The sequence below is a fragment of the Siphateles boraxobius genome, unplaced genomic scaffold (genome assembly GCF_051911475.1).
Source record: "Siphateles boraxobius isolate OS27281-9 unplaced genomic scaffold, OSU_SipBor_1 228, whole genome shotgun sequence".
Classification (NCBI taxonomy): domain Eukaryota; kingdom Metazoa; phylum Chordata; class Actinopteri; order Cypriniformes; family Leuciscidae; genus Siphateles; species Siphateles boraxobius.
In genome coordinates, this window is record NW_027508842.1 from 111,083 (window position 1) to 132,500 (window position 21,418).

General features: G+C 40.0%; 1 protein-coding gene across 6 annotated transcripts in view; it reads right to left on the reverse strand.

Annotated features, from left to right (window-relative positions):
* Positions 1 to 12,008: 12,008 nt before the first annotated feature.
* Positions 12,009 to 21,418, reverse strand: part of sema6a (sema domain, transmembrane domain (TM), and cytoplasmic domain, (semaphorin) 6A) — a 93,261-nt gene continuing 83,851 nt past the window's right edge. For all 6 annotated transcript variants that reach the window (XM_077240394.1, XM_077240396.1, XM_077240392.1 and 3 more), the window contains one exon: positions 12,009 to 14,982. In XM_077240394.1, the coding sequence (XP_077096509.1) occupies positions 13,910 to 14,982 (1,073 nt within the window). In that variant the 3' untranslated portion in view covers positions 12,009 to 13,909. The remainder of the gene's footprint in view (positions 14,983 to 21,418) is intronic.

The window sequence follows — 21,418 nt, forward strand, 5'->3', positions numbered from 1 at the left end:
TGTTTCAATTTCTACTTTTAATCCAGTGAATGAATTATTGTGTCAATTTCTACTTTTCATCCCATAAATGACTTATTGTGTCAATTTCTACTTTTAATCCCATGAATGACTTATTGTGTCAATTTCTACTTTTCATCCCATAAATGACTTATTGTGTCAATTTCTACTTTTCATCCCATAAATGACTTATTGTGTCAATTTCTACTTTTAATCCAGTGAATGACTTATTGTGTCAATTTCTACTTTTCATCCCATAAATGACTTATTGTGTCAATTTCTACTTTTCATCCCATAAATGACTTATTGTGTCAATTTCTACTTTTAATCCCATAAATGACTTATTGTGTCAATTTCTACTTTTAATCCCATAAATGACTTATTGTGTCAATTTCTACTTTTAATCCCATGAATGACTTATTGTGTCAATTTCTACTTTTAATCCCATAAATGACTTATTGTGCCAATTTCTACTTTTAATCCCATGAATGATTTATTGTGTCAATTTCTACTTTTCATCCCATAAATGACTTATTGTGTCAATTTCTACTTTTCATCCCATGAATGAATTATTGTGTCAATTTCTACTTTTCATCCCATAAATGACTTATTGGGTCAATTTCTACTTTTAATCCCATAAATGACTTATTGTGTCAATTTCTACTTTTCATCCCATAAATGACTTATTGTGTCAATTTCTACTTTTAATCCCATAAATGACTTATTGTGTCAATTTCTACTTTTCATCCCATAAATGACTTATTGTGTCAATTTCTACTTTTAATCCCATGAATGACTTATTGTGTCAATTTCTACTTTTAATCCCATAAATGACTTACTGTGCCAATTTCTACTTTTAATCCCATGAATGACTTATTGTGTCAATTTCTACTTTTCATCCCATAAATGACTTATTGTGTCAATTTCTACTTTTCATCCCATAAATGACTTATTGTGTCAATTTCTACTTTTAATCCCATAAATGACTTATTGTGTCAATTTCTACTTTTCATCCCATAAATGACTTGTGTCAATTTCTACTTTTAATCCCATAAATGACTTATTGTGTCAATTTCTACTTTTAATCCCATAAATGACTTATTGTGTCAATTTCTACTTTTCATCCCATAAATGACTTATTGTGTCAATTTCTAATTTTCATCCCATAAATGACTTATTGTGCCAATTTCTACTTTTAATCCCATAAATGACTTATTGTGTCAATTTCTACTTTTCTTCCCATAAATGACTTATTGTGTCAATTTCTACTTTTCATCCCATAAATGACTTATTGTGCCAATTTCTACTTTTAATCCCATAAATGACTTGTGTCAATTTCTACTTTTCTTCCCATAAATGACTTATTGTGCCAATTTCTACTTTTAATCCCATAAATGATTTATTGTGTCAATTTCTACTTTTAATCCCATAAATGACTTATTGTGTCAATTTCTACTTTTAATCCCATAAATGATTTATTGTGTCAATTTCTACTTTTCTTCCCATAAATGACTTATTGTGCCAATTTCTACTTTTAATCCCATAAATGATTTATTGTGTCAATTTCTACTTTTAATCCCATAAATGACTTATTGTGCCAATTTCTACTTTTCATCCCATAAATGACTTATTGTGTCAATTTCTACTTTTCATCCCATAAATGACTTATTGTGTCAATTTCTACTTTTAATCCCATGAATGACTTATTGTGTCAATTTCTACTTTTCTTCCCATAAATGACTTATTGTGTCAATTTCTACTTTTAATCCCATAAATGACTTATTGTGCCAATTTCTACTTTTAATCCCATAAATGACTTATTGTGTCAATTTCTACTTTTAATCCCATAAATGACTTATTGTGTCAATTTCTACTTTTAATCCCATAAATGACTTATTGTGTCAATTTCTACTTTTCATCCCATAAATGACTTATTGTGTCAATTTCTACTTTTAATCCCATAAATGACTTATTGTGCCAATTTCTACTTTTAATCCCATAAATGACTTATTGTTTCAATTTCTACTTTTCATCCCATAAATGACTTATTGTGCCAATTTCTACTTTTCATCCCATAAATGACTTATTGTGTCAATTTCTACTTTTCATCCAATAAATGACTTATTGTGTCAATTTCTACTTTTCATCCCATAAATGACTTATTGTGTCAATTTCTACTTTTAATCCCATAAATGACTTATTGTGCCAATTTCTACTTTTAATCCCATAAATGACTTATTGTTTCAATTTCTACTTTTCATCCCATAAATGACTTATTGTGCCAATTTCTACTTTTAATCCCATAAATGACTTATTGTTTCAATTTCTACTTTTAATCCCATAAATGACTTATTGTGCCAATTTCTACTTTTCATCCCATAAATGACTTATTGTGTCAATTTCTACTTTTAATCCCATAAATGACTTATTGTGTCAATTTCTACTTTTCATCCAATAAATGACTTATTTTTCAATTTCTACTTTTAATCCCATGAATGACTTATTGTGTCAATTTCTACTTTTAATCCCATAAATGACTTATTGTGTCAATTTCTACTTTTAATCCCATGAATGACTTATTGTGTCAATTTCTACTTTTAATCCCATAAATGACTTATTGTGTCAATTTCTACTTTTAATCCCATAAATGACTTATTGTGTCAATTTCTACTTTTCATCCCATAAATGACTTATTGTGTCAATTTCTACTTTTAATCCCATAAATGACTTATTGTGTCAATTTCTACTTTTAATCCCATAAATGACTTATTGTGTCAATTTCTACTTTTCATCCCATAAATGAGTTATTGTGTCAATTTCTACTTTTCATCCAATAAATGACTTATTGTGTCAATTTCTACTTTTCATCCCATAAATGACTTATTGTGTCAATTTCTACTTTTAATCCCATAAATGACTTATTGTGTCAATTTCTACTTTTAATCCCATAAATGACTTATTGTGTCAATTTCTACTTTTCATCCCATAAATGAGTTATTGCGTCAATTTCTACTTTTAATCCCATAAATGACTTATTGTTTCAATTTCTACTTTTCATCCCATAAATGACTTATTGTGCCAATTTCTACTTTTAATCCCATAAATGACTTATTGTTTCAATTTCTACTTTTAATCCCATAAATGACTTATTGTGCCAATTTCTACTTTTCATCCCATAAATGACTTATTGTGTCAATTTCTACTTTTAATCCCATAAATGACTTATTGTGTCAATTTCTACTTTTCATCCAATAAATGACTTATTTTTCAATTTCTACTTTTAATCCCATGAATGACTTATTGTGTCAATTTCTACTTTTAATCCCATAAATGACTTATTGTGTCAATTTCTACTTTTAATCCCATGAATGACTTATTGTGTCAATTTCTACTTTTAATCCCATAAATGACTTATTGTGTCAATTTCTACTTTTCATCCAATAAATGACTTATTGTGTCAATTTCTACTTTTCATCCCATAAATGACTTATTGTGTCAATTTCTACTTTTAATCCCATAAATGACTTATTGTGTCAATTTCTACTTTTAATCCCATAAATGACTTATTGTGTCAATTTCTACTTTTCATCCCATAAATGAGTTATTGCGTCAATTTCTACTTTTCATCCCATAAATGACTTATTGTGTCAATTTCTACTTTTAATCCCATGAATGACTTATTGTGTCATAACTTTACTTTTGATTTCATATATGAGACTGTATTGTGACTTTATAAATCATAATTTAAAGTTTTAATTTCATAAATATGAGTCATAATTTTAGCTTTTTATGCCATGATTTATAAAAGCATGTTTTTTCCTGCTGTGGTGTAAAAGTTCTTCCACACTGACGTGTGTCGGGGTTTCTCTGGAGCGCTGCATGTCTTTGTCTTTAAACAGCGTGGTTTGTGTTCGAAGATCCTGCTTCATATTTCAACTCAGCCAAGAACTCTAAAATTAGGACACACACACACCCTACAGTAATTACACACCAGCTAATCCTGTTTCCCAAATCCTGGTACCTGCAGAGAAATCCATGTGGAAAATCCCATGGCTGCACATTTCCTCCATCTGCCTCGCGGATCCTCTCACATAAAGATCTGCGTTTGCCTTCAGCGTTCACACACACACACACACACACACACATCGATGAAAACGTGTCGAATTCGGTCTTCATTTACTCACATGGAAAACCTCCCTCCACACGCCGATCTCCGTGACCTGGAACACTCCTCAGTCCCTCAGTGAAGATCAGCATATGGTTTGGATCGACATGAGGGCGAATAAATAATTACTGAATCCTCATTTTTGGGTGAATTATTCCTTTAATCCGTTTAGAGCTCATCTGTTCATGTTTCGCTCGGTTCCAGTGTTTGAGGCTCTCGGTTCGTTAAAACCCCTCATTAAGATTCACCCAAACATGATGTGTTTATTAGGAGTGAGACACTGATTTCTGGATCTGAGAATGACCCAGATCAGCTTAATTCAGTTTTGGTTTGCAGTTAAAACGTGGAAAAAAGCTCAAAACAAGATAAAAATATTTATTAGGATTATGGTTTTTGTTTATTGAACTGCATTGATAAGCTTTACACTGCAAGCGTGAAGAGTGAAAAGTGTAATTTCTTCTTGCATTGTCAGCATGATTGAGAAAGTGGGCGGGGCTGTATGCAAATTGTGTCACAGCTGTAGAACACCTGGGACGGGGGCGGGGCTCATTAATTATGCATGAAGCTGGTGCTCTGGTTTCAGTGGGATCCAGTGAAGCTTCTGTAACCTACATACATGATCCGTCATGAGAACACACACACACACACACACTCCTCCCGCTGGCCTGCCACTCATCCTCTCCAGCAGCACTCAGTGTCATGAATGATCGTTTGACCTCTGACCTTTGGGTCAATGGGGTCAGATTTCACTGGAATCAGAGGCTGATCTCTACATGAACACATATTCATATGATGCCATAAACATCTATATTCATGCATTTCAGTTGAAACATCAATGCTTTAAAATATGAAGAGTAATATTAATAATACTGTGATTTTGATTATGAGTGTAAATGTGTAAATGAAGCTCGAGGCATAACGACGCTGCTCTCGTGTTCAGTGACAGAATAAAGATCTGCGATTCAGTGCTGAGAATAATGATGCGTCTCGAAACATGCAACGTCCGTCTGACCTTCAGCTCTGAGATGAGATGAACACACACACACACACAAACACGCTCATGCTCACGCTCACACACACACACACTCACTCACTCACTCACTCACACTCACACACACTCACACACACTCACACACACTCACACACACTCACACACACACTCACACACACTCACACACGCTCACTCACACACACACACACACACACACACACACACACACACACACACACACACACACACAAAACTCTAACACACTCACACTCACACTCACACACGCTCACACACACACCCACACTCACACTCACACTCACACTCAAACACACTCACACTCACACTCACACACACACACTCACACTTCAGTGTATCTCTTAAAACACTCACACACGCTCACGCTCACACACACACACACACACACACACTCACGCTCACACACTCACACACAGACACACACACACACACACACAAACACACACACACTCACACACTCACACTCACACTCACACACTCACACACACACACACACACACACACACACACACACACAAACACACACAAACACACACACACACACTGAGATGAGCGTGTGGAGAGCTGTTTGAGCTTCAGATACTCTCAAGGGAGAGTTTTATGGCAGCGTTTTCAAAACTAGTGTTTGTGAGTTGATGAAACATTAATAATCAAATTAAATGAATTTTAAAATAGAAACATTATATTTAAAAAGGCCACTTCAGAGTGTGAAAATGTGTATCTCTTAAAATGTAAAATCTCTTCCAGCAAATATTTGAGCTCAAAGTTGTTCGGCTGATGAACACGCTGGAGAATCGCTGGTTTGTCGACATGAGCGTCAGAAGCGATGAAGAACAGCGATGACACACGCCAGGCATTCTGGGATTGAACACAGCGACTCCAGGAAAGAGTGTTTGAGCTCCAGAAACATCTGTAATCTCTCTCTCACACACACACACACACACACACACACACACACACACACACACACACACACACACACACACACGTTAGCACAGGCTCATCCCGTCTCTCTCTCTGTTGTGTTTGGAGGGATTTCAGCGGCTCGTATCACTTCAGCAAACTCTCGCTCTTTATGCCCAAGAGTTCCACAAGCCGAGTAAAGTAGAGCGTAGTTGAGATCCGGCGTATTCCTCTTTATCCCGAGCACTCGGCTTACACTCGCTCCAGGGATTTACTCCACGCTGGAGGTTATCAAGAACATCACATGAGGAGAACACCATGTTTCAGATGCACATATGTCTGAGTATTTTCACTTTTACAGGCCATTGGCCCGTCTCTCTGAGCAGATCTGAACTGAAATGCTTGTAGTTCATGAATGCTTTGGAATAATGTGTCAATTTCTACTTTTCATCCCATAAATGGTTGGTCTCTTTAAAGGTGACAGAATACACCTTTTCACAAGAAGTAATATATATATATATATTCATCTATGGTGTCCCCAGAATGTGTCTGTGAAATTGTGAAATTCCCCCCAGATCATTTATTGTAGCTTGTCAAATTTGCCCCTTTTTGGGTGTGAGCAAAAACCCAGGTCATTTTTGTGTATGTCCCTTTAAATGCAAATAAGCTGCAGCTCCGCCTCCGTTCAGAAGAGGGCGGAGTCTTTGCCATAGACAGTAAAAGAAATGGACACAGAGACCCCCTTGATTTCAACGGAGAAAACTGAAGCCCGATTAGAGCACTTCCTGCCTGATGGCTGAGCGACTGCGCAGTCAAACTGAGCATGACGACAGTCTGACAGCTGTAAATCTTCTAGTAGCTGTGCCAAGACAAATCTAGATCACCTAATTCCTCAAACACGTTGTTGAAATATTTTGTCCCGTTGCTTTTATGGACTCTCTATCTATGGGCTTCTCCTTGACTTTATGCCTCTATGTCCCCCCGATTGCCTCATAGACAGTAAAAGATTGCCTGCGAGCTTCTCCTCCTGTCTATACGGTAATTTCTCTACTGGGCGACAGAGAGTCGCGTGGTTTTGGTGTAATCGTTAGTCTATTTTTACAAAAACGGCTTCTACGGGGCCATAACGGGGCCAATACAAAGTAATGGAGCCTTTTATACATTGTCGTGTTTCTTTAGAAATAAATAATGGACAAATGAAGTCTTTGGACGCCTCAGATGTAAAGTTATTCACAGTCAAAGTGACGCCAAAGTGAATGGGAGTCAATGCAATGCTAACAGCAGGTGAAGTTCTGCTACAATGGCGGCTCCCGCGAGGCTTCAGTTTCCGGCTGATGGATTACCCGCTTGGTCTTTACACGAGCTTCAGAAACTCCAGCAATAAGAAAACAGGCCAATCTCACTCATCCAGAATCCCAGAATAACCAGTAGCGAGTGCAGCCTTACGTAGAGACTCAGGAAGAGTTTCTGAATGTTAGTGGAGACATTTATGTAGTTGTTGTGGAGTTACACTGATCATCTCATCATCATGTTGAACTTCTACACAAGTGTCCACAGTTCCTGAGGTGTTTATAAGACAGCGGTGACATGTTCTGGTCAATAGTGTTCAGTGCTCGTCTGTGCTCAACGACAGAACAGTTTCAGGCTTTGCTGGATCTTCTGCCGGTGCGTTAGAACTGTTCACTGTTGGCGCTCGAGAAACCGAATGTCGGCTGGTGTGTGTAAACGTGCAGATTAAGAGCCGGTAATATTATAATAAGGTTATTGCACTTCAAAAAATATATTTTTTTAGAAGGTTAAGTTTACTGTCAAGCAAATGCATTGAACTAAACATTTTTAAGTCAAAGCTGTATGTCTAACCAGTCGTTTTCCAAATTTGAAACTGATATCACACAAATTGAGCCGCTAAAAGGTTTTAAGGTTTTCATGGCAAACTGGATTAAGATTTCGAATGACACCCAATTTATGATGATTACTGAAATATCTGATTACAGTCTCATTCCCAACACATTCAACACAGACTGAACAGATTTCACTGTTTCATAGCGCCTATTCTGCAATCCGGAACATGCATCTAAAATACGACTTTTATTGCAATGGAAATATGAACAGGGTTTGGACATGGACATGAAACATTGAGAGAGAAATGTCATGGGTTATGAATATGATTTACTTTAAGGCCCTGACTCATGCAATGAGACTTTATCCACATTATAAACTCACGTAATGTAGCGCTAGTAGGGTTTAAAACTAAATGAATGTGTGTGTGGTCTCGACCGGGTTTAATGTTTCTCTATGGATTGAGTCTGAGCTGCAGAAAGGCTCATGTTGACGGTCATTAGCAGATGTCCGCTGGAGCGAGGCTCGGGATTACAGCTATAAGCCTGTTTCTTCATTACAGGCTGTGAATCAGTGGCGTTCATGCAGATCTGCAGCGAGTCGAGCTTCTGGAGGTCAAAGACATTGTTGAGTCAGTCTCTGTTTACAGAACACAGAGCGGGTAGTTAGTAACCGAGTTACTGTTATACATATATCGCATGGAGAAACAATGAAGACGAGGGCATGTTGAGACAGAGCAACAGGACACCTGAGACCTTTAATGCCCCCAAAACATTTAATCAGTCATCGTCGACGTGTAGACGCCACACGGGCTCCAGAGCGATTCTTATCTCCATATTTATTTACGGTTGGAGATGTCGAACAATCGAGTCTTTGCTGCGGAGGTGCCAAACCCTCATGAAGCCCGGTGAAGGAGCTTATCATAGCATGAAGACGTCAGTCTCACGTTTCAGAGATCGCTCTGTGTGCCGAGACCCAACCAAGCGCACGTTCTGTCAAGGTTATCAAAGCTAGGAACAAATGATATTGCAGTAATGTTATTAAAACGCTATATGGTCTTTAATAATGTTCTCAAATCAAAAACATTATTTATTCATTGTTCATAAAACATTTTTAAATGTTGCTTTTTAGTTCCAGATCTTTCAGAGAACATTCAAAGTTAACGTTCCCATAATGTTTGAAGAGTGTGTGATGGATTTTCTATAATTCTAACCTCTAACCTTACTAAGTCTAACATTCACAACACTTGAACAAAATGTAGGCTACTCTGTGTCGAAACCAGTGGAAATTTTGTGAGACAATTTCAAAATTATAACAGTCTATAATAGTCTCATGACATATTGAGTAATCAAATGAACTTCTAACCTCTTCCATTTTTTCAGTGATTTGAGATCTACATTTGCTCCGCCAGTAACGAGGGTAAAGTGGGGGCTTGTTTTTCACAGATTAAACCAATCATATTGAAGGAAGGTGATCATAAGTAATAAGTCACGTTAATCTTACTGTTGTATGTCTCTATCCTATAAAAACCTGATGTATTCTGAGAGAGATTCTCTGAGAAATGCTCCAGAACTCTCCAGCCCGTGATTAAAAGCATTTAAAGGGGTGGTACAACATTTATTCGAAGGCTTGATTGTGTTTGTGGGGTGCACTGTAACATGTGTTCATGCTTCGTTTTTTAAAAATTGCATTATTTTTCATAATATTTTACCTTTATTCTATACTGCTCTGCCCCTCCTTGTAAAAACGGTCTGATGGTTTCCTGGTTCTATGAACCCAGTCCCTCAAAACTACGGAATGGGCTCAGATTGGTTAGCTGGCCCAGTGTGTTGTGATTCGCTAACCGACTAGTGCACGTTTTCCGGAAACGTCACGCCCCGTACCTTTACCGGTGGTTTGTGCTTTGGTGTATTATAAACAATGGATTCAATAAAACCAATCAGACCCAGAGAATGTTAGTGAAGATGATCGAGCAAAACCTGTTCAAGAACGGCTGTTAAATGACATTTCAGAAAGGTTTGTTTTTTTTGTTTTTTTTTGTCCCATTACTTTTTAGATACGATGTTATTTAATTGTACTAATTATTATAGTATTACAAAAAAATAAGCATAAACAAGAATTTCATATAATCGTTCTAACAAATTATACTACAGTTCTCAAAGGGATTTTTTTGAGTTAAGACTGCGGATCTATAGTGATCGTTACTGACTGTATGCCACCGTTACTTTTGTATTTTTAAAACGATTGTAGCCAAATATCTGTCGCCAGAACTATTAACCCAAAACGAACACTAAACATTGGATTTACTACAGTAGCCAAATCAAACACAGAACCATGTTTAGCATGCCTGTAGATAAACAAGCGATAAACAATACATAAAAGCTCTAATCAAAGAATAATTTACTCTAATTCCAAGTTCGCTGTTGAGATAAAAAAAAACAGTGTGTAACGTTAGGTGTTTGTTGGATAACGTTAAGTATGAATGAGCTTTTAACAACCTGGTTTGCAGAGCCAAACAGCGTTGTCATTTGTTTACTTCCTTGCTACAACATACAATTAAAGTAACAGGTTAGGGTTAGGGTTTTTCAAACTTCATAATATATTTCCAAGACCCTTGTGATGGTACATCGACTTACAATAGGTTAAATGGCACGTCTGCCATAGCCTTACGTGGTCTGTATCGCTTTTACTAGCACTATGTAACTTCGGGTTTCGGGTAGTAACCGGAGCACAAAAAGAACTACAAAATTCGACTGTTTTACGGCATACATAGTTTTTCTTCGTTTGTGATGTCTTTCATAAAATCATGCATCATACTCTACCTTGTCTGTGGCCATTGTTGATTCCAAAGCCGGTGCTGGATAAACAGCGAACGTGCGCGTGCGACAGTAGGAATTGTCAATTCCGCTTCCAACCTGTAGGGCGACCAGAGAGGAAAAGTTCCTTGGTGTTGCTTTAACAATTCGAACTATTACAGGAAAACACATTGACGAAAAATAAATCATACTTACAGGTTGTGGCCCGTAATCAACAGCTTCTGTTTTTAAAGTTGGAACTGCTCCATCTTTCAGGACAAGCCGTTGTGCGAATCCTGCAATGAGCTTGCGAAGATTGTGGAATTATGTATGAAATAATTATGAGGGACCGACTTAAAAATAAATTTTAACCATTGATCCCTAACTCCCCCGACCCTAGGAAGGCTGAACAAAGTGAACCTGCAATCCAGATGAAAATAACAGCGTTTCGACGACACAGCGGCAACAACAGCCTACTATACCACAACAACTCTTCTCCAACGCAATATAAAATGGCCTCGTCCTTATTTCGTATTCTCAGAGGAGGGGTTTATGTAACTATTGGGGTTAGTGACGTCAGCAACCCTGGAGGAATGTCATGTAGTCCAATACCGGCCGTTTGCTGTAGTCCTTAGAAATGTATTTCTTTAAAAGCAAATATCTCCGTTTGCTTTGAACTTAGAGCGCTGTAACTTTGCAGATGTTGTTTATGCTCAACCAGCAACATTACACACTAGCTGAAGTTAGAAAAGTGAAATCGTGGTTTACCACCCCTTTAAAGGGCATTTGCTGAAGTCTGTCTGGTTATTATTGCTGAGCAGAAAGTTAGTTAGTGGAGCAAGTTAACAGGTTAGAGACACTAAAGACTCTATTCCCGAGTGATAGTGTCGAAAGACGTCGTTCGACTCAGTGTGAGACACTTAGGCGGGGTTAGATTGCGATCAGGTAACTATATATATTTTTTATTCGGTCAGAATAGCTACTCTTAAGCGTTTGAAGAATGTGTGTGAATGTGTTGAGAATGTTGACTGCGTCAGAGGTGAACTCACCTGAGTATATTTTCAGGTGTCAGTGACACAGAAAGGTGTGTAGGGGAAAATCTACCATGAATGATACAATGGAATATCATCAACAACGGTTTTAAAACATTCAAAAAGTGACGTTTTGAATGTTCGGAGAACAATGTTAAACTTAACGGCAACATAAGCAAAACGTTCTTAGAACATTTTTTGTTAGCTGGGAAGACTCTGACAAACAACACAAGCTCTGTGACAATCTGAAATGTTTTTATCACTTTTTCCATTTATTAAAGAGAATTTCTTTACAACATACATTTAGCTGTGAATCAGATGTGGGAGAGGGCCGATGACGAAACCATAGCAAACAAGAGTCCAACTCCACTTCCAGAGTCCAAAGGCACCAGCACGGGAATCTTGATCTCCGTTCACTACGGCCGGAGCGATTATATATTCAGACGGCACGATTTAGAGTCGTCTCAGACGGGCAGCGACGACAAGTGAGTTCAACATCTACAAAGCCGAAACTAGAGATTCCTGGACGCCAAGTTCAATAAAACGTGTGTCAAAATAGTTAAATAACAATCCCTCATATTACATCACAACGATAGATCTAGAAAATTATATTAATCGGAATCTGTCACAAACATTGAAAACATTAATCTGTTTCCTAATATTATTGGAGTGCATATCTACACAGGAGCCAGCCTGTATTCACTGCCTAAAAACTGTTTGATCATAAACATTAGAAAGCTTGTGTGTGTGTGTGTGTTTGGGAGAAACATCATATCTGATTCGTTCATGTGTTTTTCTCTTATTGCCTTGAAGCAGCCAGATCCACAGATACACATCAATTCAACTACAAACAGTGTAAAAACATCATCTTGACTTTGTGAAAAGTAATTAAAAAAAGGACGAACAAAACAAAATCAAAGCAAAAAACAACATTCTTCCAGCACAACAAGAGGGCCGACTCCAACGTTTCATTGGCACAATCAGAAATCAAGCACAGTCATTTGTGGTTAGCAACGGGACCAGTCGACAACGACAACACCTACATTCTTCAATTACGTTGTTTTTTTGTTTATTTTTTTAATCAAATGAGGGAAAAAATGTCATTATAAGAACTACAACAGTTAACAGCTAACAAACGCTTCACTACTCAGGGGTGTAAGGCACAAATTTACAGGTGGAAGGAGAAAAACAGGCATGTTTGAAAATGAAATGCTTCAACAAAAGGCCTGTGTATGTGTGTGTGTGTGTGTGTGTGTGTGGACAGGACGAGAAAACGATACGTTTGAAAGCATAAACCAAACGTCTTGAGTATGGCTCATCCTTTAGTTTGCTTCACGTCATGCAGACGCGAGCGAGAATGGCACTCGGTGAAGGACCGGTGGCTTTCAGCAGGTGATGAACAAGATGAAGAAGTGAGATTCAGGAGTTCCTTCTGTGGGCTGTAAGCTTTACCCACAAGCCCCTCTGGCACGGCTCGAGGAATATTCCTTCCATACGGAGGCTTTCGTCGTCTCTGAGTTTGCTTAGCAAGGTCCGAAGAGTTAGTGGACAGAAGTACTGGCTCCAGTTTAATGACTTTAAATAATTTCACACTTAATTAATTCAAATTAAAAAGATAATTTACATCTCGTATGAGCCTAAAAGAGATGCTCTTTCTGCAAAAGCACTTTATTAAAAAATAAATACAACCAGCTGTTAGTATTAACAGTCACGTGTTATTTAGTCATCAGTTTCAGTAGACGTTTTGAACTCTTGCACGAAGGCAGAACTCGATTGCTTTGTCCAGTAACAGTAACACTTAGACAGGCGGCGGCGTTTCACAGTTTTCCCTTGTAAACTCCAGTCTGAACTTGTTCAAGTGCTTGATAACCAAGGCGTCTCGCAGTTGCTAGACTGAACAATTCCGCCTGTCTCCGATGTGCTTTTGGCAGAAAACAAACATCAGCTGCAACACAGCGCTGGCGAAACCTTTAAGAGTTCCTCTTTCCGGGAGCAGATGTTTGCCCTCTTGGAACGGGCAATATCAGCCTGAGCTCGACATTAAAAAATATACAAAACCCAAAAACAAAAGAAAGGAAAAAGTGAGTTGCATTTCCTGTACATAGCTGTACAAAGCAGACACACTTTATTGTTCCCCGGCTTAAATCCCGCATTATGTGCAGGAGTCACCGGATTTGATTTTCGTGGAAAGGGACACCATGGCCGGTTTGGGAGGGACGTCGGGCTTGAGCTGCCGAGATCCGCAGCGAGGCAGAGACCCGTACGAGCTCAGGCTGGGGTGATGGGTCAGGCTGAGGACCGGAGAGGTGACGTGCATGGAGTCCACTCGCTGCGGGGCGGGCGGAGGCGTCTCCACACGGAAGCTGTGGTTCCTGGACATGTGGGATGAGTTGGACGAGTTGGTGTTGTGCTGTTTCTTGAGGCCCGAGCTCATGGGGTAGCCTCGCCCGTACATGGACGAATGCACGTCGAGCCTCTTGCCCATCTGTGGGACGGCGGGCGGGAGCACCAGAGACGCCTCTCGCTGGGGGACACGAGGAGGAGCTCCCTCGACATCCGCCAGACCGAGACCGTGACACGGGCTCTTGAGGGACTTGTACTCGAGAGTGGCAGCCTGGTCGTCTGCGAAGTCTCCGCGGTGGGGCTGCTCCACGTACTCGTGCTGGTAAGCTTGGGTCAAAGGCAAAACCACCACGCTGGAGATGTGGCCCGGAGAAGCCCGGAGCGGCAGATCCGTCGGGATGACAGGAGTGACCATGGAAGTCAAGTCTTTGGTGCAGGCGTTGATCAGGTTCTGGTTGCGCTCCCACTCGCGGCTGCCCCGACTGGGCTTGCGGCGCGGCTGCATGGGCGTGGACTCGGGTGTGGGCAGGGCGCTCAGATCTGGGTGCTGGTCAGCTTTAATCAGCATCTTGCCGTTGGTCAGACGGCCGTTGTGCATGAGCGGAGTCAGAATGGCTTCAGGCCGGCCATCCTTGGCTTGCGTCTCGAACAGCCCCGTCAGCTTGGTGACGCTGTTCATGGAGCCTCGTCTGGACTGAACAGAGTCCTTGTCTTTGCGGCCAGGCAGCTCAAAGTCTCGCCGGCGGTTGTGGTCGCACACGCAGTAGACGATGATGCCAGAGAATATGGCGCCCATGGCGAAGGCGAGGATGACTGCGATGGCCAGAAGTGTCACTGGAACCATCTGATCCCGGTCTCTGTGGTACGTCTCACGGATCACCCCTGCGGAGAGAGATGCCCAATGGGTTAATATGTTAGGGTTTTAACATATCTAATTTCCAAAGTTCACTTGTGTGTCTGGAACATTGATGGACAATACCCTTCTATCCTAACTTAAGGTGCGGTCACATTTACTCGTCGAAATTTAGTGGGCGGTTATGCAGTTATTGAAATAGGAACGCACATGATCATGGGTTTCACGTCAGGATTGTAAAGTTCCCCACACACATTTCGCTCATATTTAAGTTGGTCCCTGGAATTTAGTGCGCTGAACAACAGAAAGCTGATTGTGAGCCGGGATTCAATCTCAAGAAAGATCTGTGAGCAGGGACTCAATCTCGGGAAAGGTCTGTGAGTCGGGACTCAATCTCGGGAAAGGTCTGTGAGTTGGGAATCAATCTCAGGAAAGGTCTGTGAGCCGGGACTCAATCTCAAGAAAGATCTGTGAGCAGGGACTCAATCTCGGGAAAGGTCTGTGAGCAGGGACTCAATCTCGGGAAAGGTCTGTGAGCAGGGACTCAATCTCGGGAAAGGTCTGTGAGTCGGGAATCAATCTCAGGAAAGGTCTGTGAGCCGGGACTCAATCTCGGGAAAGGTCTGTGAGCAGGGACTCAATCTCGGGAAAGGTCAGTGATCCAGGACTCAATCTCAGGAAAGGTCTGTAAACTGGGACTCAATCTCGGGAAAGGTCTGTAAACTGGGACTCAATCTCGGGAAAGGTCAGTGATTTAGGACTCAATCTCGGGAAAGGTCTGTAAACTGGGACTCAATCTCGGGAAAGGTCTGTAAACTGGGACTCAATCTCGGGAAAGGTCAGTGATCCAGGACTCAATCTCGGGAAAGGTCTGTGAGTTGGGAATCAATCTCAGGAAAGGTCTGTGAGGCGGGACTCAATCTCGGGAAAGGTCTGTGATCCAGGACTCAATCTCGGGAAAGGTCTGTAAACTGGGTCTCAATCTCAGGAAAGGTCAGTGATTTAGGACTCAATCTCGGGAAAGGTCTGTAAACTGGGACTCAATCTCAGGAAAGGTCAGTGATTTAGGACTCAATCTCGGGAAAGGTCTGTGATCCAGGACTCAATCTCGGGAAAGGTCTGTAAACTGGGTCTCAATCTCAGGAAAGGTCAGTGATTTAGGACTCAATCTCGGGAAAGGTCTGTGATCCAGGACTCAATCTCGGGAAAGGTCTGTAAACTGGGACTCAATCTCGGGAAAGGTCAGTGATTTAGGACTCAATCTCGGGAAAGGTCTGTAAACTGGGACTCAATCTCGGGAAAGGTCTGTAAACTGGGACTCAATCTCGGGAAAGGTCAGTGATCCAGGACTCAATCTCGGGAAAGGTCTGTGAGTTGGGAATCAATCTCAGGAAAGGTATGTGAGGCGGGACTCAATCTCGGGAAAGGTCTGTGATCCAGGACTCAATCTCGGGAAAGGTCTGTAAACTGGGTCTCAATCTCAGGAAAGGACTGTAAACTGGGACTCATTCTCGGGAAAGGGAAAGGTTAGTGAGCCGGGACTCAATCTCAGGAAAGGTCTGTGAGCAGGGACTCAATCTCGGGAAAGGTATGTGAGCCGGGACTCAATCTCAGGAAAGGTCTGTGAGCAGGGACTCAATCTCGGGAAAGGTATGTGAGGCGGGACTCAATCTCGGGAAAGGTCTGTGATCCAGGACTCAATCTCGGGAAAGGTCTGTAAACTGGGTCTCAATCTCAGGAAAGGACTGTAAACTGGGTCTCAATCTCAGGAAAGGACTGTAAACTGGGACTCATTCTTGGGAAAGGGAAAGGTTAGTGAGCCGGGACTCAATCTCTGGAAAGGTCTGTGATTTGGGAATCAATCTCGGGAAAGGGAAAGGCCAGTGAGCCGGGACTCAATCTCGGGAAAGGTCTGTAAACTGGAAATCAATCTCAGGAAAGGGAAAGGTCTGTCAGCTGGGACTCAATCTCGGGAAAGGTCTGTGTAAATATAAAATTCATTTCTATAAAAATATAAAATTTAACTGAAATGTCGCTAATGTGTACCTTTAATTACTGCACACCAGTGCATGTTAAAAATGGGGATTTGAAGACTGTAGGATTAATTTGCTACAGATAAAAACTGCTGTCTTGATCTCTGAAAGAGAAAGAGGCCCAGTTTACAGCTGGTATTAAGAAGCGTTTTGGTCGACCGGATGACAAGTACACGATGCTAAATACAGGTGTAAGCAGGTTCTAAAATGTTTTGAGCTTTCATTCACTTCCTGAGGTAGTTAAAAATGCATTCAACCTGGATTTCTTTCGTAGTGTAGACACTAATGTGGGGAAATGTGTTCAAACAGCCACAAAAGACTGCCAACTCTCCGCCTACTGACCTAATGCGTAAACATTATGGGAAGTGCGCTATCCAGACGGGATTTAAACTGTCGGCTAAAGATCCAAGTTTGGTTTAAAGATGACAAACGTCCCAAACATAATGCTCTCTCACCATTCCTGATCTCTAACACACACTCACAGTGTTCGGCTGGTCTTACACTGGTCTCCGTGTGTTTTTCCGTCGTCTCCGGTCGCGTTAAAGGGTTAGTTCGCCCATTTAAGACATGAAGTTGTATGCAATCCTTACCAGTACTATAGTGCATACACACTGACCCCCTCTGTAGTCACCTCCCTGGTCAGAGTTCTGGCCGCTTGAAGTTTTCCAAGAAAGTACTCCCGGTTACTTTCCGGGGCCTCAAAACTGTGCGTTTTTACGTTTTTATTTAAAATTCTATTTTATTAAAATTATTTGCGTTTCAAAGCTTGATTAATTTACCACACAAAAAACACGCCAGACAAAATTTATACCTCAGTTTTAATCGGCACTATTTTCTTTCCATTTCTATCAATCCACGCTGCTGTCAACGTCAACAGTACCTCAATTGTGTGTGTGTTCAATCAAATAGTTTTCTCAGCAAATTGTACCTATATCCCTAAAAAAAAATTTATATTGGACATCTTTTCACGTGTTTTCCACTGGAGTCTAAACATCAGCTTGTTTACCGAACAGTTTAGACATGGGATCATAAAGTTAGTAAATAGAGCTTATACGTGGTACTGGTACAGCAAAACTCTTTAAAATCAGTTTTTTTCCTTTTCCTCCTTGATTGGGGATGTAAACGTCTTCGCTGAAGTGAGCACTGCACACACGATAATCCTTGATTCTGGATATTTTAGCTCCCGCAGAGTAGCCGATGGCAACCAGCCAAAGCTGTCTCGTATCTATAACCGAAACAGGAAAACGATGGAATCTGAAAGGTGATCCCGGCACATTCTTGTGGTCACAGCCTGGGAATTTACAAGTTCGCACCATTGTTCATTTTCTACTTTTTACGTCGTTGTCAATCGATTGTGTAAACACTATGGAATAGCTGATCGGAACATGCGCACTGTTGACGTTGACAGCAGCGCGGATTGATAGAAATGGAAAGAAAATAGTGCCGATTAAAACTGAGGTATAAATTTTGTCTGGCGTGTTTTTTGTGTGGTAAATTAATCAAGCTTTGAAACGCAAATAATTTTTTCACGTAAAAACGCACAGTTTTGAGGCCCCGGAAAGTAACCGGGAGTACTTTCTTGAAAAACTTCCAGTGGCCAGAACTCTGACCAGGGAGGTGACTACAGAGTGGGTCAGTGTGTATGCACTATAGTGCTGGTAAGGATTGCATACAACTTCATGTCTTAAATGGGCGAACTAACCCTTTAATATGTAAATTACATTTCGTCCATTAGATCGAAAGATCTAAAGCTCATACATTTACCCGCCCATAAAACCTCCCCTTGAAGATATCAGGACAGAAGTGGACAAAAGAGAGGGATTTAAAACACCAAGTGTAAACGGTATGTGTCTCCCTCGTCTACTTGTGATCCGATGGACTGAAACGCACCTGAGTACCAGGTGTAAACAGGGCCTGAGAATGTGCATTTATTCGAACACCAAAAGATAATTTTCATTGCGGTGAGAGAGCGCTGGAATGCTAAATCTGGTTTCCACATCAGGGAGATATCTTAATCTACTTTGCTCTATTGCTGATGAATTAGCCTACATGAAACTCTCAGCAGATCAACCATTTAAAATCCACACAGGAAGAAATGTTCTGCTATGTTTCCACAGAGGCATATAAATTCAATGTTGTACATTTGTTACAAACCTATAAACGTGTGATACAGCCATCCATCACTGTTTAGATCTTGAGACGTTTAATGGACTGGTGAATATTGGTTTATAACTCGGATGGCCTTGGCTACACACTCCTCTTATCTGAAGGAGTCTCTCTCTAAGATGACAAAATGCCGTCACACATCTGTTTTTTCTCTGCTAAAGGGAAGATCTAAGGACCGCTTCTTTTTAACTTCACTCTCATTGTCGTCTCAGGAGAGGCTCTTCCTCTCAGTCTGTTTGATGTTTTAAAGCGTCTCTTTCATGCGTCTACTGTACGATACCCCTGAGAAATGACACGGCTCTAACGGATCCATTTTCATGTTGGAAAAAGAGTCTTCCTTCATGAAAAGAACTATGAGTACAATATATAGAGCTGTTAACATAACCAGTTTATTTATCAAAGCACATTTAAAGACATAATCAGCTGACCTGAACTAACACACTGCAAAAAAATGTATCTATCTAATTTTCCTGCACAAATATCTAAACATTTTAAAATCAAGATCCATTTACTGGAGATAAATGTTGTTTTCTGACCCCAAGCACAAACTCACTTAACTTCGAGGATTTTCCAGACTTACTAAATGTATTAAGTATTTAGGTAGTAAATGTATCTTGATTTAAGAATGTTTCGATATTTGTGCTGGGAAACGAGACAGAAGCCCTGAGGAAGAGCCTCATGTCTGTGCAGTGTGGATGTGCTGAAGGTTAAAGTCTCGAGGATGAGGAGATCAGCGCAACAGAAAACCTTTGAAGATCCTTTCTAAACTTAATATACTGTTGCTCGACTTCAGAGAGCCATGAAGAGGATAAAACCTGGAGAAATGGAGACTTTCTGAATGTCATCAGATCAACAGTCTCACAGCAAGAACCAGAAATATTCCCATTAACTGATTTCATACAGGATATACCATTAATATGATTAAGATTAGTGACTCCACTGAAAACAAATCAGTATTGTGGATGAACAACAGGCTCTGGCAGATTCTTCTGAGAAACAGAGGATCTGTGCGTTTACTGGATTTACTTTGATATTGTTTGATGGGATTAAAATAGAAACGAGATGAATAAAGAGCGGAAATCTGCCTGTCTGGAGCCTTTATTCATTCACAAACGTTCAGAGTTTGACAGATTCGTGTTTTTAATCATTAGAATCTTTGAACAGTGCTAATATATTTTTATACCATAATTTCCATTTTATAAAACGTTTCACACACCCCTGGAATCTGCCAACAGCACCGCCTTGAGTATTAGAGAAAATATCACAGCAAATTACCAAAGAAAATAGCATTTTATAAAGAAATTAAAGACGTTTGTTGTGTTTGAACTGTTGAATCAGTATATGTTTGTTTGTGGTTATTTAATAGATGAAGTTGCTGGTTAATGTGATTGTCTACACCTGACTTCATAGACACTGAGATTGTTAATGAAGAGGAAAGATCTGATAAATCACATTCAAACATTTACAAGTGACTCAAAACTTCATTCTCAACACTAGATCTGATTGATCATTTCAAACATTTTTGTTGAATGCTTTCATTGTTTTCACAATAAATCACATTTGCTGTAATATTTTGCATATAATAGACATTCGTAAGTGTGGTTCCAGTGTCCAAATATTATTAAAATAAAATTAAAATTGATTCAAATCCGGCCAGTTTTTAATGGCTCTTTCCCTCACAGGCGAATCGCCGGCGGAACCAATCTCACACAGGCGTTACACATTTGAATTTCATGAGACGTCAATCCTGACAATTAAACGTGTGTGAGCTTCACCGCATCCGACTCCACCGACACAATCCTGCAGTCGCACACATGTAAATATGAAGATTCCTGAACACACACACACACACACACACACACACACACACACACACACACACACACACACACACACACACACACACACACACACAGACACACACACACACACACACACACACACACACAGACACTCACGCACACACACACACACACACACACACACACACACACACACACACTCACAAACACTGCTGCCTTTATCTGTGATCACTAGAAAGTCATGAATTGAATGAACGATTAAACCTGATAAGCAGGAGAATATGTCTGATCAACACACTGATGTTCAGACTGTTCACATGGCAAAAAATATATTTTTTTGTGCTCAGTATGTTTGTCTGGTTTTCTAGCACAAAAATCTAAACATTCTTAAATCAATATAAATTTACTTGAGAAGCAAAATGACTGAAAATATTCAGAATAATCAAAAATAAATCAGAAAAATG